Source organism: Euprymna scolopes, chromosome 19 (assembly GCF_053919585.1).
Source record: "Euprymna scolopes isolate OS-2025 chromosome 19, ASM5391958v1, whole genome shotgun sequence".
In the NCBI taxonomy this organism is placed as follows: Eukaryota; Metazoa; Mollusca; class Cephalopoda; order Sepiida; family Sepiolidae; genus Euprymna; species Euprymna scolopes.
Genome location: NC_136500.1, coordinates 60,996,688 through 61,015,352, shown reverse-complemented (window position 1 = coordinate 61,015,352; position 18,665 = coordinate 60,996,688). Strand labels below are relative to the sequence as shown.

General features: G+C 31.1%; 1 protein-coding gene across 14 annotated transcripts in view; it reads left to right on the top strand.

Moving 5' to 3' along the window:
• LOC145303656 (MAP kinase-activating death domain protein-like) overlaps nucleotides 1–18,665 on the top strand; it is a 602,561-nt gene that overhangs the window by 567,431 nt on the left and 16,465 nt on the right. For 3 of the 14 annotated variants that reach the window (XR_013873756.1, XM_080145236.1, XM_080145235.1), the window contains one exon: nucleotides 13,378–13,471. The exons of the other annotated variants lie outside the window; for them this stretch is intronic. Coding sequence is in view for 2 of the 3 variants with exons in the window: in XM_080145236.1 (XP_080001362.1) it covers nucleotides 13,378–13,471 (94 nt within the window). In the remaining variant the exon portion in view is untranslated. The remainder of the gene's footprint in view (nucleotides 1–13,377; nucleotides 13,472–18,665) is intronic. 14 annotated transcript variants of the gene reach the window in all.

Below are 18,665 nucleotides of genomic sequence, written 5' to 3'. Positions count from 1 at the left end.
ATGTTGCAGGTTAACTTTAAAGCACATGAAGGCCTGGTCGTCTGATTCTAGTTTTGATTCTTAAGTCAAGAGGGGGGTGTTTTGAATGTAGAGAATTGGATTCTCTTACCGGATCTAAGTACTTGTATTGCTCCAGTAAAGGTTTTAATTGGTTTACACTTGTACAAATTCATCTTTGTAACATCGTTCTTTCACCAAATGTACACGTACAATCACAAACAAATATAGTAGTCACATGTGTCGATGTACTATTTTTTTATTGATGTAAGCAAACAAGTAAGTACTGAGTAATCCGTCCATAGTATGGCTTGGCATATCAATCTTAGTTATAAGCAAGGACAGTTGCAAGTCTTCACATCGTACAAAGTTCTTTTTATGCATCCTCTTGTGGATATATGAAGAAATGTGTCCTTTTAAAGATTTGTCATCTTGATATGAGAAAATTGTAGAGTAGATCATGTTTTTGGATTGGATTCTGTTATCTGGTTGAAGTAGTGCAGTAAATTGTATTGCTCCACCAATTGGTTTCCACTTATTGTTCATTCAGTGATGTTAAGATTGAGAAATGAAACCTGGCTAGTGAGGGTTGGAGACACATGTTGCATCAAGAGAAATAATACGAGAATAATGTGATGGATGTGTAATGTGAGTCTTAAAGACAGGCTTAGTTCTGATAATGTTAAAGGAAGAGTAAATCGGGACAGTATAAAGAGATGTGTGCCAGACAGGAGATTTCCATGGTATGGCCACATTCAAGGAATGCATGAGAGTTCTTGGATTAGTAAATGTAGAGCAGTTGGGGTAGCAGGTCAGATTCACAGGTAAAATCAAGGAAAATGTTGGATGAAAGTGATAAAAATAGACTTGAGAGAAAAAGGAATAAATAAAGACCTGGTCAGAGATAGGTCAGTTCGGAAGTCAATTTCTTAAAGCCATCCAACACATGACAGCATGTAAAACAGGCATTAAACCGTGTATGATAATGTGACTAATTATTTGTGTAAGCTTATGCTTTTGAAGTATTTCAATCTGATGAATTGACGTTTATTTTCAAATTAATGTCCAGTCATGTGCACCATTCCATGTGGAATGAAATATCAACCATTGAGAATAAGGAATTTAAAGAGTCTACCCATATGCTAGGTTGTTCAGACATTATCTGTCAGTTCCTTCACTGACATATATGCAGACGACACCACCATCCAGAGCAACATCTCAAAGATCAGAAACAACCAAGATCTCTTTAAGTCTCTCTCCTCAGACCTTGAGCATGTGGTGCAGTGGGGCAAAAGTAGCTGGTTAATTTTAACACATCCAAAACCAAGTTTCTCTCTTTTCACCACCAACGCTCTGATCCCCACCTGGCCCCAGTTGGTATAAATAGTTCTAGTCTCAAAGAAGCACACTGCTTTGACAAGCTTCTTGGACTGACCTTCATTCCTGACCTGAAATGGAAAACTTACATCAAATCAGTTGCCAAGGTTGCTGCGAAAATTATTATGTCATTCTACTGCTCCAGTAGGTATCTCACTCCTGACTCAATCCTTTACCTGTATAAGAGCTAAGTACGTCCTAAAATGGAGTACTGTTGCCACATCTGGGGAGGAGCCACTCGAAGAACACTGTCCTGCCTTGACAGAGTTCAAAATCAGCTTTGAAATCTGATGAAACTCTTTTCTCCTCCCTGCAACTGCTTTCCCGCAGAAAAAACGTTGCGAGTCTGTCTTTGCTCTATTGTTATTTTCAGGTGCTCATCTGAGTTTCAATCTATGATTCCCCTCCCCACTTCACGCCAGATTGTCACAAAAAGCACTTGCCTAGCTACAACCACTATCAACAACCTCCACTCTCTATCTATGCCTAAATGTAAATGAAAATTCCATACAAAAAGCTTCTTTTTTAGGATTGCCTGACTGTGGACATATGTTACACTAGTCTATTTTCTGGTTAACTACAACTTGGTTATCTTCAAGTCCAATGTAAACAATTCTTATTGAGCCATCCCTTTAGTCAATTTTTACCCAATTTCCATCATAGTACACGCATTAATTCTTATCCTCAATTGGTCTTTGTGTCCTGATAAGTGATGATTCCTCCTGTAAAATAAAAACTTTGTGTACACATCGATTTACTGTGGTAGCCATTGTTAAAAAAAATATTACCAAAGAATAAAAAAATTGTTGAATTTAAATAAGAATGTTCATGTCACATTCCATTATTGCTAATGTTACACTGCGCATAAATATTCATTAATTTGAACATAAACTTACCTGTTCAAATATGTAAGAAAAATTATTCTTATTTAAAATTCACTTTTTTTTTTGTATTAGTTTTTAAACACATGTTGCCATATTGGATATATATATATATATATATATATATATATATATATAGTAAGTTATAAAATGTATATGCCGATTAAGCTACACTGAATATTCCGGGTTTCATCCACTCTAGGATTCTTCAGGCTTATGTGCGAATTCTGTGGTTGTTTGTCATTTCTATATGCGCATCTTCTATTGAAATTTTAGTTAGCCAATCAGCTTTCTAGTATCTACCGCGCCCTTCCTGTCAGCCAATGAGAATGCATTTATTGGACAAAGGCCAATTTGACCTCTGGTTGATCTGTTCATTTGAGTGTGCTCTATTTAGCCTGGATATTTAGCTTCTTCATCTGCTTTAAATCTAGGTTAGTGTTTTTTTTTATTAATGTTAGTTTATATATAAATATATATATGTGTACACACATATATGCACATATACATATATGTGTGATCGTTTATGCATATTCATGTTTATTTAATTTATTTATTTGTTTATTTTCTATTGTTTTTGTTAGTTTTAAAACTATTTTGTATCGCTATCCTAGAGTAAATTTTATCTTGTGAACACAGTTGTTTGCTATTTCTCTGCTACAGTTTAATAGATGTTGGGGTTCTTTAAAGTACAGGATAGCAAATTTTTCATGAAGGCATAATCTACAAAAAAAAACAAACAAAAAAAAACACTAATATAGATTTAAAACAGATCAAGAAGCTAAATATCTAGGCTAAATAGAGCACACTCAAATGAACAGGTCAACCAGAGGTTAAATAGGCCTTTGTCCGATAAATGCATTCTCATTGGCTGATAGGAAGGGTGTGGTGGATACTAGAAAGCTGATTGGCTAACTACAATTTCAATAGAAGATCCGCATATAAAAATGACAAACAACCACAGAATTCACGCATAAGCCTGAAGAATCCTAGAGTGAATGAAACGTGGAATAATCAGTGTAGCTTAATCGCCATATACATTTTATAACTTACTAACTAGCTCTACTTACGTATTGAGCACTTTTGAAGTAAATACTTAAAGTTTACGCATAAATCTATACTTTCGTATATTAATTTTATGTGAGTAAATTAAGTAGTTATATATATATATATATATATATATATATATATAGTCTAAAGAAGCTTTGAATAATAAAAAAAAAAAAAATGTAAAAATGAAGAATGCAGTTTAAATTCCCGGAAAAAAAGCAACTAGCTTTAACCTATCGCGGACTTAGCACCTAATTAATCCGACTTCTAAAAAGTTTATAATTACAAAAGAGAATTCATTTATATAAGGAGAGGAGAAAAAAAGGGCCTTAACTAAAATTGTTAAATAGAAATAGACTTAGCACATGCATAAGCCGATTTCTCAAAGGTTTTAAATTTTACAAAAGAATTTAACTATATAAAGATAAAAAGAGAAAACTTAAAATAAAATTTAGGAAATGGAAAACGGGGGTCCTCGGGGATATATATATATATATATATATATATACACACACACACACACGAGGGGTGTGCAATAAGTAATGCCCCTGACCCACTTCCCATAGCAGTAGAGCAACGAAACTTGGCACAGTTATTAGTCTTTCTCTACATAGGAACCACCCAGAGTTATGCATTTCTCCTGGATCACTGCTCAACATTCAACAGGCTCCATTTCACACCTGACTCTGTTCAAACACCTTGTAGACCAGAAACCATAATTAGTTCAGAGCTGTAATTTGCTACATAACCCCTAGAGATATAAATCATTGCACATGCAAAATTTCAGCTTGATCAGACCACTGGAAGTGGATCAGGGGCATTACTTATTGCACGCCCCTCGTATATATATATATATATATATATATATATATATATATATATATATATTAACTTTTATATAAGTTACTTTGGATGTGTGTGTTCCTTCCTCACAGGTTCCAAAACGGCTGAGCCTATCTTTTGCAAATTTCACACAAAGGTAATTTATATTTCTGGCAGTGTTCTTAGATATGTTTTGTACAGAAATTCATCTGATAAGTATTGAAAAGTGAAAAAAAATCCGATTTTAAAAATAGATTTAAAAAAAAGTTTTGCAGGAGAATATTTTACATTACACTGCTAAGGGGAGTTTCAAAAAACCCTCATATAACCTTGAAATCCCTATTCTAGAAGCATACGTAGACTTTTAACACACACATATACATATATATATATATATATACACACACACTAAATTAACTAATGATCTCTAAACAACCTAGCATATGAATAGACTCTTTAAAATGCCTTATTCTCTCGAGAGTGATTACCTATCTACTAATGGAATATAAATGTTCATCAACTTGGAAATAACGATCACCATCATCATGATGACTAGGAACAAATTTGTGCGAGCCTTTTCTAGTCTCACACAAAAACACGCGTTCACATTTTAAACCACGTTTCTTGTCATACACATACGTGCACACAAACATATGTGTGCACGTACATACATGTATGCACACATACGCACACATGGGCAACATCATTTCCCTTTAAAGGAAATCCACACATGCGCAAAAGACCACCGGAAACAACTACAAAAGCAAGAAACCTGAGCTGTTTCCTTTTTTTGATTTGGCTCCCGACCTGGGCGGTCGATGGACCAACCACTCCCTGTGGGGCGCGCACACCTCATGTCACCTGCTACTATGTGTGGGGCAAGAGCCAACAGACAGTACGTACACCTTACACACTTTCTATCTCCATGGCCAGGATTGACTTTCTCACTCTCTCTCTCTCTCTACAGCAATAGACTTTCCCTCTCACCAGCTAGCAGTGAGAGACGCGCGCCAAACTGGATTGACTTTCTCACTCTTTCTCTCTCTCTACAACAATAGACTTTCCTTCTCACGAATTAACAGCGAGAGATGCAAGCCAAACTAAATACGTGCTGTACCCTATTCTTTCATTTGTTTCTTCATGAAATAAGTTCTAGTTCATTTAATCTATTTTACATGTTGTTCGTTTCTTCCTCAAAACAATTAATTTTTCCTATTTTGTACGACTGGGGTTATATATAATATATCTACCAGTCCTTTACAAGTTCTTTATGACTAAGCAATAAGCACTGAAGGAACATTTCTTTTTGTCAGATTATAAATTGCTAAAATGGTTCAGTGGCTAATTTGAACTGGTAATTGCTTTACTATTATTGAAAATGGCACTAACCCTATGTGGGTTTAACCAGCTTCCCTCAAAGAAAGAAGTTCCATGGGAGTATGGAATTCCCAAGCAGTTCCCAGTCACATGTATATCCCCATTAGGGGAGATGACAATGTTAGGTTTTTGCAACTCTTGCAGGGAGGTGTTGACATCCTCCTACATACAGTCCTTGGAATTCCCAAATTTGTCACCCATCTGGTACTGACCAGGCTTAATGTTGCTTAACTTTAGTGATCTAATGGGAACCGGTGTGTCAACGTGATTATGCTGTATTTACCATTTAAAAAAAAGACATTTTATATTCTGCATTATAATTACAAGGAAATATTTTGGAAATTGAATGCCTAAAATGGTAATTAGTTTTTGCTAGATCTCTTTTACAAAATAAAGAAAAGCTAAAAAAATATTTTATTTTTCACTCAAAAGAATCAGTGAAAATTGTAATTTACAAACTTATTTTTATGAAAGCATTCTGAAGTCTGGAATGAACTAATTATTTTCATGCTACATAGTGCTACATTATATACCATAGAATGATTTGGGTTTTTCCTTTTATTCATATAACACCATATGTTTGTATAAGCTGAATAACTGAAAGACATTTTCAATTGATGCATGATTAATCCAAGCCTTAAAACACCCACATTTGAATTAGCCATTCAATATGTAATCACACAAAACGTACTTATTGATTATGTTGATTAAAATGAAAGAATTCCTCTATATATATGTGTGTGTGTGTGTGTGTGTGTGTGTGTGTGTGTATAAGTGATGGGACTATTCCAATACAATTACCGATTCTATAAATTCCCGATTCTAATGCAGTTACCAATTCTAATTCTTTATAAATCATTAAATATTTAACTGCAGAGTTATTTTTATCTTGATTACAGTAAAAACCACATGTTAAATGTGCAAATATTTTCTCACACGTAAAAATAACCTGGTGAGGGATAGTCTGTACCTTTTTAGTTTTACTGGTAGCTTAAAATCAATAAATATTTATTATTTCATCATTACTACCAACAGTGGAAGATTTTGTTTTAAATAAAATAAAATAAACAATTAAAAGAACCGTTTTTGATATTAGAAAATAGACAAAAATCTATCTGATAGCGATTCCAATACCCAAAAAAAGTTCTGATTCTTCCGATTCTGATTAATCGTCCCAACACTAATATATAATTAAGTGGGTAGGATTTTCTAAGTTGGATCTAAATAGCTATACATCTTTGATATTTGATTCTAACTAGCTAGTCAATTTTGTCATTTACCAATATATGTTATTTACTATTGAGAATTGAAATTCCAATCGATTTCATTCAATACATACTATAAAGAGCACTGTTTTTTCATAAGAAATGTACAAATCTAAGCATACACTGGTAACTTTCATTAGATAATCGTTTGCCTTTATTACAAGTATTAAAAACTATCTGTTTAAGTGTTTTTGTCTTTTAAATTTCCTGTAATTTTTTATTTCAATCATGTACCAAAAAAAAGTACATTTTATTACCTTAGGAAATTCAAGAGTTTTTTATATCATTTTGAAAGTTGATTTAAATGTACGTTTAAATCAATAAACACTAATATTTGTTTATGTTTTAATATTATTCTTTTTGTTTTTAAGCTCCTTACATCAAGTCGTTTCATGCCTTGTCTGAAGTAATTTATACAATATATATAAGTTCTAACAAAGAATAAGTTTATTTTTTTAGTTAATCAGTTCCAAGCAAACATAAATTAATTTACTAATTCATGGTTAGCCTCCGATAAATTAAATATTTTCGCTTTTGAATGGGGCATTATAACAGCTAACTAAATCTGCCTGAAGTTGCACCCCTTTAATCTAATATTTTAAATTCTAGTTATCACCTGATCACCTAGATTTTTTATTAACTAAAATGATTTTAAATCTAGAATATTCTTATTATATTTTTGTACTAATACACTTCTATTAGAGTATGTAGTAAATACCTATTAAATAGAAGAAAAATTAACACTCATATCATGTAATTATTTTCAGTTTATATCTATTTATATCTATTTTCGGTACTTCTACAAAATTGGAACAAGATTTTGTAGTTGATAAATGGAGTTTTCGGATAAAAAAACAATGGTTTCAACTGATTTTTCTTTGGTCAATTCAAATAAGTTACAATGGTAGCTTCCAAATTATGCAGTCGAAATTGTCTGAATATTACTGAATTATTAAACAAAACAACTTTAATCGTGTTAGCAGGTGAAAAATTGCCGCCATCTTGTTTAAATGAAAACGGAAAATTACCTCCCCTTTTGAACTCTCGTGTGTCTTACAATCGTTTTCATCAAATTCTATTTTTTTATTTTCTTTAATAAATAATTTTATACCTTATCGAATTTTGTCATTTTTTTAATATAATCATCTTAAAAATATGAGGAATATGTAGATACCATTGTTTTCATGTTAAATTCAGTTTTACGATTTCCAAAATTTCGTCCCAATAAGGTAGGCGCGCCCTATATTCTTTAATATCTATTCAACTATGTATCTATATAATTATAAAACTCAAATGACCTTGTAACGGGTGTTGTAACCCAACATCCGGTTTATGACTCCGGTTGCGCATATAAACATAAACCCATAACAGTGTAAACAAATAAACACAAATCACTACTTTTGCAGAATATTTTCACGTTTAAATTATCCAAATAAACAATTGTTAATACTGTCTGCAATTTTTTTTTTACATTGTTCATTTCCGTATTATGTTTAAGTTATTTTAATGCAATTTTCTTACAAATAAATCTACTTTAACCCATTGACAATATATGAGCATTTTACAATGGCGATTTAGCCACCGCCTTAATTTTTTTTAAAATTATTCTCCATTTTTTTAATACACCTTTCTTAAAAAACATTCATACATTTTCTTCTACACTACCAACATGAATAAATAAACCTGAAAATGTTTTTTCAATTTGCGTTACAAATATATAATCAACACAACAATAAAATGTATTGTTTTAATGTGTACGTTTTCAGCGTCCCAATTGTTTTCTTTTGTTTTTTTCGCATTTAAATTAAAAAATATATCAAAATTTGAATTTAACTTTAAATATTATAATTTACCTATAAGTATGGTAAATCACTTATAATTCAATGACTGTAAGGTTTTTTTTTTTCAAAAATAAACAATTATATTCTTTTTTCATTTTAATATACTTTCATAGAAATATTTCTGTTATGTCGCAAAAAACTATTTTCTTTACGTCACAAGTGTCATGCTCATACATTTATTCCATAGCTAATATAACATACTGACCCAAGGGGTCACGGGTAGTCTAGCATATGAATAAAACCGAACCCATAATTTATGTTTTCTTGGAACTAATTAACTATAAAATTAAACTTCTTAATAATATTGCAGGATAAAAATTCATATGACCACATTAATTTTAAAATCTATTTTTATTATTACATTAGTGCTCGGAGATTTCTGTGAGTTTGTTTACTTGGATTGCTATGGAATTTAGCAAAACTCAGAACGAGCTTAGTTTCATATTCATTCAATCAAGTAGCCTTTTGACAAGCAAATTTAGTCTGATTAAATATAAACGTTTTATTAATAATATTTTATGATTAATGTACCCTATTAAATATTTTAATAATTATTTTTTCTTTTAGTTCGGAACCTAAAATTCGTAATCATAGCTATAATTATAAAGGATTAAATATGTCACTTTGTTATATCCCCATGGGCTTAAAATTCCTACAGCTTTTTCTTCAGAAGGGTTTCAATATATATTTTAATAAGTAAAATTTCATAAATATTTACGATTTTTAAGGATTTCCATTTCTTTTCACTAACGTTTATCCCTTTCAATCCAAGGAAAATAGAAATCTCCAACTATTTGTTTTTTTCTGAGGAAAACTCTGATAAGTAGTTTGGTGTTTTTCCACCATTCGATGAAACATGTGTAAGACAAAATAAAATATTATGAATGAAAAATAAATATATATTTGGCTTTAGATTGTTCACTGCCTATATATATATATATATATATATATAAAGCTGAACGTGTGTGTGTGTGTGTCTGGTCACAAATAGGCTCCGATATGGTTGACTATTATAGTAAACTGATCACATATAATGATAGTAGATGTATCGAGACACAGGAATGGGTATGTTTGATCTGGCAGAACGGTGGTTCATTAAAATTGTGGGGTCTGCGTTCGTGCCTGGTCCACAAAGTATGGAAATAAAAAAATTAAAAATGAAAAAAAAAACGTTTACAAGGGTTTTTGATATAGATGTACATAATAATACTTTGATAAGTATGTTTTAACTTAAATAGGGATGGTATAATAAAATTGTGGGGTCTGTGTTCGTGCCTGGCCTCCATAGCATGGAAATAGGCACAAACTTTAATAAAGACTTTTTATAGCTATCTGTGTAAGTATACTTTGATAATTATGTTTCAGTTTGAAAAAATATGGTATAATAAAATTATGGGGTGTTTGTTCACGCCTGACCTCCATAGAATGGAAATATATCACAAAGTTTAACAAGGTTTTTTAATATAGATCCACAGAATATTGTGATAAGTGTTTCAGTGTGAACAGATATGGTATAATAAATTATGGGGTTTATCTATTTTATTTTTACTTTCATCATATTTTGCTTTAGTTTTGATACCCCAAATTCGAAGCTATCTCTTTACAACCCTTTCTTTTCATAACCTATCATACTTTCATAAATCAGAGTCCATTTTCTGTAGGCTGTTTTTGAACCCAGTCAACGACAGGTACTTTTGCTAGTATATATATATATAGTACCCACGTGACTTACACGTTATCATATTTTATTTTATAGGATTATGCATTAAATAATACAGTAATGTAAAATGAAAACTTTTTCACTTGTCAATTCAAGACCAAAATCAAAATGCTATCCACCAGTTCAAAGATTTCAAATTTTCTTTCAAATATTGAAGTATAACAATAAACCAATACAAGTCAAATTTTTTTTTACATGTTATTACTCTATGCAAACATGGCTAAACCTTTGGGCACTTGAAAGTAATCATAAAACCTTTAATATGAGTGACATTTAACACTCAAAACTAATTTTGTAATCTTTAAACAGGTGACTAAAAATAACTCTAGCTTGAATTCCAGTGTAAAAGAAAAAGTCTAGTATTATGGTTAATTTGTGGTCGTAATTAAAGAAAACAAAAAAAATTATTTTCTCAGGTGCACCAGTCATATTAAAGAACTAAGAATTGCATCATCTTAATTTTCAAAATGGATTACCCTTTTTGACTTGTCTGCTTGAGAGAAATCATTTATTAAAAAAAAACAAAAACGTTCTTCTTTTTTTGTTAAAAGAACATCTTTATATATTTTATATAGGTATTGCATTTTTCCATGATTTTTTTTATATTGTGGCAATTGTACATTTGTGTGGTGCATATACTTATGCTTCTTCCAGAGAAAAATTCAGATTTTTCTGCAACCTTAAGTCATTTTACTTTTCACTACAAGTATCTCTTTCTCTCTCATATATATATATATATATATATATATATATATATATATATATATATATTCTATTTCTCTAATGGTGTTTTTTATGTTAAAAGCAAAAACTTAATGTATCTTCCATATGTATTATGAACGTTTTCAATTCGTCAAATCATAATCCAGTAAAAAAAAAAAAGTAAACAAACAAAAAGTCTGGAGAAAGGAATAGAATCTCAAAAGATAACTGTGAAATTCTATTTTCTCCCTCTTTTTTGTAAATTTACTTTTTCACCTGATGATAATTCGAAGACAAATCAAAAACGTTCATAATACGTTTAGAAGATGCAATAATTTTGGTTTATTCTATTAGAAAAATCAGTAAAATAAAAAAGGTACAATTGAGCAGAGGATTTCTGTTATTTTTAACAATGTTTGCTTAAATGAACAAATGTTGCCTAAATGCATATCTATCTATCTATCTATCTATCTATCATATATATATATATATATATATATATATATATATATATATATATATATATATATATATATATATATATATATATTCTTAGACAATTTACCTACAGAAAAGGAAGGTGAACATTTTCCAATGTTTTGTCTCTGCTGCATTCTCAGCATCTCTTTGAAAACAGTTGCAAACAATACTGTTCTGAAAAGAGCTGACATCTATGGCATTATACATTTTATTGAAACAGATGTCTGCACTGGTTTTGGACATGTGATGAAAATGCATAATGGCAGGATCTCTTTCACAGTGAACTTGTGTAAGGTGAGGGGAGTGATCAGTTGTGTTTCACTGGTCTTCAAAAGAGATCTAAAAGCCTTGGACATTTATCTCAGCAGAAGGAAACCGTGGCCTCTGTCCATTCTATTTAGATGAAAACTGTACAACATTTTAGTTTCAAAGAGGCATTTGTGAAACAGAAGAAAGCAGAGATGGAGGCCTAAATCCAGAAAAAAGATGAACAAAAAAATAATTTGAGCACATTACCATAGTTTCTTAAGATTAAAGTTAACCCAATATAAACACGTTAATTTCTATTTTAAACTGGTTTACTAATGATATAAAAAAAAAACACTGGGAAAAGGTCTATTTTTCCTTATATAAGACATTTAACATTAAAAGAGTGTACGATTAGATTAATGGAGCACATTTCTTGCTCTGAGATTTGTCACCAAAAAGAGTTCCCAATCCAGGGGAGGAGGGGGTGAATAGTTTAAGTAAAGAAAAACTACTTCAATTATTCAAACAGTTACCTTCCTCTTCCTACACACGCACACATATATGTGAGAATGTGTGGGTGAGGAAACTTCTCAACTTATCTATGCTCAACGAATTTTGGATCTACAGACTTGGAATTTGGCATATAGAGAATTCAGACATGTGAAGAATTTTAATCGGTTTTCATCTGGAAAAAAAGACGGCTAAAGGGTCAAAAATGAAAAATTGGAACGTGGGGGGGGTATTGGATTTTTATCTGTTTGTCAACTGTTTCATGTGAATCATTCACGTGACAGATTTCTTAAGAATAAGTATGTTTGAAAACACTTTTTAAAGACCATGTCAAGCCGGCCTAATGGTTATCGTACTTGACTTACTGTCTCATTGTCTTTAGGTCTTGATCCTGAGTATTTTTTTTTTTACTTACAAGAAGCGAACTGTTTAGAAAAACATAATACTCACGTACACATGTCTCAGTTTCCGTATGAATTAAAACATAATATTTATGCGTATTTTATGATTAGGCAACGGCGGGTAGTCTTTTAGTAAATAATAAATATATATATATATATATATATATATATATATATATATATATATATATATATATATATATATAGTTTCAAATGCAATTACCGCAAATTTGAGAACCACAAATATCAATCATCAACTTGAAAATATCAGTAGCTCAATATTTTGTGGAATAAACTGAATTTATATTTTTGACGGTTTAAATCATTATCAAATCATATAAAAAATAAAAAGCATAGACAAATATATTATAGTTGTTTACAGCTCTTTCAATCCAGTGCTCGTTTTAAGTTCTTTAAAAAGGATTACAACCGTCAGAAATACATATATGTATCATGAAATCTGCTCAGTTATAAAATTGCAAAGAAGAAAATAAAAACCAACCATCCACAACTCCAAATTATAATCTGATTTTTTCTCTGGAGATGGAATTTATTTTTTTTTTTTTTTTGCTTGTATTTATTTTTATTGTTGTTTGTATCTGTCTCGTTGTTGTTATTGTTGCCGCACTGCATGTGTTATAAGGATTTCATGTTTTTGAGATGCCCAATGTTACCTGAAACATCACTTTCTCTTTACCCCCCTAGGCCAATGACATGGTGCTGATACTCCACCGAATTTTTGCCAAAAATGTGGCATTACATTCCCATTCAAAGAAATTCGGCAGTCACTCCTCAAAGAGTAGGCAGCACTTCTCTCCTCAACTTGAACAGCTACTTTACTCTCCTCACTCCCCAGCTTCTTTAACATTTTGATCAATCTCTCTCTCTCTCTCTCTCTCTCTCTCTCTCTCTCTCTCTCTCTCTCTCTCTCTCTCTCTCTCTCTCTAACACTCTATTATCAGGCAAACATTAAAAAATTTGATGAATTGAAAAATTGAATAAAAAATTTCTTTGTTGCAAACACAGACATAACACTAAAGAGCAAAATAAACAGCTTACCCCTTTTCCACCCACCTTCCCCCGAGATATGCCCTTTTAACAATAACAAAAATTCTAAAATAAAGACGTATTTATAACTATTAATTCATCCAGGTGTAACATAGCACTTTAACTATTGTTATATAGTTTAGAACTCAACAGACAAATTTTCACCACATAAATCGATATTGATGGCTTGTTATGCAGTGTTGTCTGTGATGTTTAACCTCGTTTATAGTAGAAGTTGTAGCATTGTGCCTCTCTCCATATTAGTAAGCAATATTTAATAATAAGAGAACATTATTCTTTTGAGCTTAAATATTTTTCTTGGTTTTATTTTTCTTTAAATTTTTCTTAAGACAACTTTTTTTAATTTTTTAGCTGAAGATTGATAATTTGTTTTACTTAGAATATTCAGATTACTATTGTCATCTTGAATGTTTAATTTGACAATGTTTCAGCCAATGTAACCTCTGACTTCCTTCAAGTTCAACAAGATGCATATGAAAAAGGTTAGTTTGCATTGACTGAAACGTTATGAGGATAACCCTCAAAATGATAATAGTAATCCAAACAATACAAACAATTGTTTGGATCGTTTATACAAACGATCCAATATATTGGCAAGTTGCTGTTCATTTCAACTTGCTGACATATTTCTATTACTTTTGAGCATGCACAAATTCATTCATAGCTATAAGTGGTTTAGTTTTAAATCTTTCTTGTCTATCTGTTAATAGCTCAAACAATAGGAAATGTGGCAGGAGAGCTAAATGTTTTAGCTTCAATCCTAGCTGATGGCACCCAAGTGATTTTTTTTTTAACTTTTGAAATCAGTAATATATTTTAGGTACAATATAATATTTTAGAGAGAATTGGCTCTGTAATAATAAATATGAAATCTGCATGAATTAAAATATATTTAAGCGTATTTTCCTACCAGGCCACCCACCTAGTTAGTTTTGTTATAAAATCATCGGGGTTTTTTGTGATTTCTTTTTTTTTTCTGTGTGTGTGTGTGTGTGTGTGTGTGTGTGTGTGTGTTTTGTTATTTTGACTATTTGTTACTTCCTCTCAATTTCCAAACTTGGATCAAGAAGAGGTGTATGGATATGATCTATTGAATGAACTATTTTAAGTCCAACTTGCCATCTGATCTCAGTTAATATACAATGAATTGTTTATAAGTATTAGTTCAGTATTAAAAACCTAACAAAATCTTGTTAATATGCCACAAAACGTACAAACCAAACCATTTTAGTGTTTGTGTGTTATGCACTAACAAAAGAATAAATAATGCCTTGTGTTTGAATCAATTCATCAAATTTCTCTGTCTTAACATTTTTTTAAATCACCATTTTTCTGTCAATTTCAGACAGTGTATGATAGTTTCTTTAAACAGTAAATTATTAATATTTCAAATGCTAAAGAATTTCAATCACAAATCAGATCAGGCCTACTGCAGCACATAAATCTCGGACCCATTTCTAACAAATCAGCAAATGTTAATAAAATGGAGACTGACCATGATATGAACGTCAGTGTCCATTTTAAATTTTAAAAAATGCAAACGAATTATAAGTAATTGGAAATATCTTTGAATCAGACATGCACAATGATCTATTTGCAGATCATTATGCATGTTTGATACAAAAGTGAGTTTTGGGTAAACTTTCAAATACACTATACTTATTTTATATTGGGTTCAGTCATTTGTATGGATGACAAAAATCTTCTTGCTCAAGTTTATTTATCTAATCTTATTGCCCTTGAAATCATATATGAATTAAAACCATTTTCTTTGCTATATTTCAGAAGAAAGAGCTATGCCAATCTAGTTCATAATTTCAAATTGCTAATCACAGAGTATTTTTTAAAAAAATTTTTTTTATAGAATTTCAAACATTTCTGTAAATTTGTGAAAATTCCTCCAATTTATTTTGATAATATCTAATGAAAATATACACTTATAAATAAATAAACATCTGTTTACGGTTATTGGATATTTTATTTTTTTAAATGCATTTTCTTTTAATTATGCATATTTGATTAAAAAAAAAGAAAAACATAAAAAGATGTACTTCATCAATGCTAAAGATTAAATTTCAGTCTGTCATCCAAAAATGATTTTTCTGTCGAACTTTCTTTTTTCTAATGTTATGCCTTTTTTCTTTTGTTAAAACAAAAACTGTTTAACGTACATTTACTGTCATACACTGCCTTTCAAATGTTTGCAGTTCATTTCTTTGCAAACAAAACACTTTATTTTGTTGAGATTTTTTGATCAAGAACAATTCTGCCTCTTCCTTCACCTCCTTCAATTCTGCTTTCTTTTCACTGTTATTTTTTCTGTGTTTGTTTCTGCTTTGATCTTTTATTTTTCTTGTTTGTCTACTAATTTTTTTACTGTTTTATTTGCTTATTGCTTTTGCTTGTGTTCAATATTTTCTATATATTCACATCATTTTTTTTTAATTCATTGACAGCGATATTGTATCATTGTCCTATATATATATATATATATATTATTTTATTTATCGAAATTTGGTGTAAATATTTGCAGTATTTACTTTAACAGTGCTCGATACGTAAGTAAAACTAGGTAGTAAGTTTTGAAAATATGTATAGCAATTAAGCTACACAGAATTTTCCGTGTTTCATACTCGTGAGGATTCGTAAGGCTATTATTGCCTTACAAGGATGAAATGCGGAAAATTCTGTCTAGCTCAACAGCCATATTTTCAAAAGTTATATATAGTAAGTTTTGAAAATATATATCAGTTAGAATGTAAGGATGAGAATTCAGCAGACTACATAAGGAAAATAAAATGGAAAAAGGAATAAATAAATGAGTCACATCAAACTAGGGAGAATCTATAGAAACTAGAAAGTGAAATCTCGCTTCTCCTCACATGTTTTGATGTGGATGTTTGTCTTAAATTTATTCCTTTTTCCATTTCATTTTTCTTATAGATATATTACTTTCTTTTCAGCATTTGTTATGTTTTCTACAACGTTCAATAATTTAAAATGTTAGTTTCTAAAATAAGGCGAAATAATAATAAATTGAAATAAATAAAACAATTTTTTTTAATGGTGTAGCTTTTTGTTATTCAAATAATTTTTCACTATTGCGATTTACTTAAATATCCTTATATGGAATCATTATGTCTGATCAATATACACCGCGTGTCAAATTATTAACGAGATAACATTTTTTTACCAGTTTCAGAAACTTACCGGTAGTTTCTTATCAAAAGCTTTGGAAACGTTGGCAATGCTGAGCTGCGCATACTGTGAAATTTTCGTGCTGTTTCGCACAATGTAAACAACTTGCCATCGTAATTGCTGAATCCACGGTATTTGAGGTGTGTCAAATTACTGTTTCGTCAATAAAATGGGCTGTAAAGGTGGTAGTTTGAGTAGTTAGTGCAGAACAGCTAGCAAAAGGTAAAACTACCCTCGAAATTTTGAAAATGATTGGAAGGTACCATTAAACTGTGAAGAACTTTGTCAGGAACCCTACAAAGGTATGTAGGAGAGCTGATAAAGGTAAATCTAGAGTTGTTTCACGCCGTTCTGTACTCCAAATAAAACGTGAAGTTGTTAAGAACTCTGGGCAGACAAGTCAAGAAGTCTTTGATCAAGCCAGATTGAAAAATGTCTCAAAAAGTACTCGATGTCGCCTTCTGAAAGAGGTGGCAAAGTCTGGTAAGCCTATGACAAAGTCTCCATTAAAGCAACATCACATGCAAAACTGATTGAAATGGGCAGAAGACAACATGAAAACAGATTTTTCCAAAGTTTTGTTTACGGATGAAGTGTGTGTCACTGTTGATGGCCCAGATGGATGGAGCAAGAGATGGATCCTAGATGGACAATACGTCATCAGCGTTTAAGGCACCAACAAGGTGGTGATGGTGGGATAATGATTTGGGCTTGGATTATCGGAGGTACTTTAGTTGGCCCATGGAAAATGCAAGAAGGCGTAAAAATGACGTCAAAAGCTTACATAGCTTTCCTGAAGGAGCATTTTCAACCATCGCTGATGAAACAATGGTTGACGTTCAGAAGAATCATTATTTTCAATCAGGATAATGCTCCCTCGCATGCAGCAAAAAAAAAAGCAAAGAGTATTTGCAACAACTGGGGTTCTCTGGGCTCCGGAAGATGGAGTGGCCTGCGAATTCACCAGATTTGAACCCAATTGAGAACCTTTTGAGTATCATGAAGCGACGCCTCTATGCAAGTGGATGCCAATTAAAGAACAAAGATGAGTTGTGGGATGCTCTCCAAGAGGTATCGTGAGGAATAACTGTTGACAAAATCACAAATTTGACTAATTCTGTGGACCAATGTCTTTTACAAGACATTCATAAAAAGGATCGCATCTCCCCAACTAATTATGTCAACATAGAAATGGATATGTAGTTATTGTGTTCTATGCACCTTTCCTAGTTCATTTAATGTTTGAAAATTATTTCAATAAACAAGTTATGGGTATATTGTGTTTTTTTTCTCAATCTCGTTGATAATTTGACACACTGAAATCAACTATCTTCTGCTATAGTTTCGCTAATACTGCTTTGAATACTTTTATTTTTTGACTGGAGTAGCTGAATAATATTGTAAGCACTTTCTCAAAGTTTCATGGATTTTTATTCACCCATTCCTTAAATATTTAAAAAAAAAATGTAAACTTGTTAATAATTTGATACGCAGTATATATATATATATTTTTTTTTCAGACAAGTATTGTTAAACAGCACAGAATGTTTTTGTTTAATGAGCTTTTTTTTGTAATTTTTTAGGTTTTTTTAAACTGTAAGTTCTATACCATTATGTAAATTACACCTTTAAACCATTGCATATTTATTTTAGCCACATCCTTAAAACATTAAAAAAAACGTTTGTTTTTTTTTTTTTACACACGAGCTGCTCCACTAGTTCAAAAA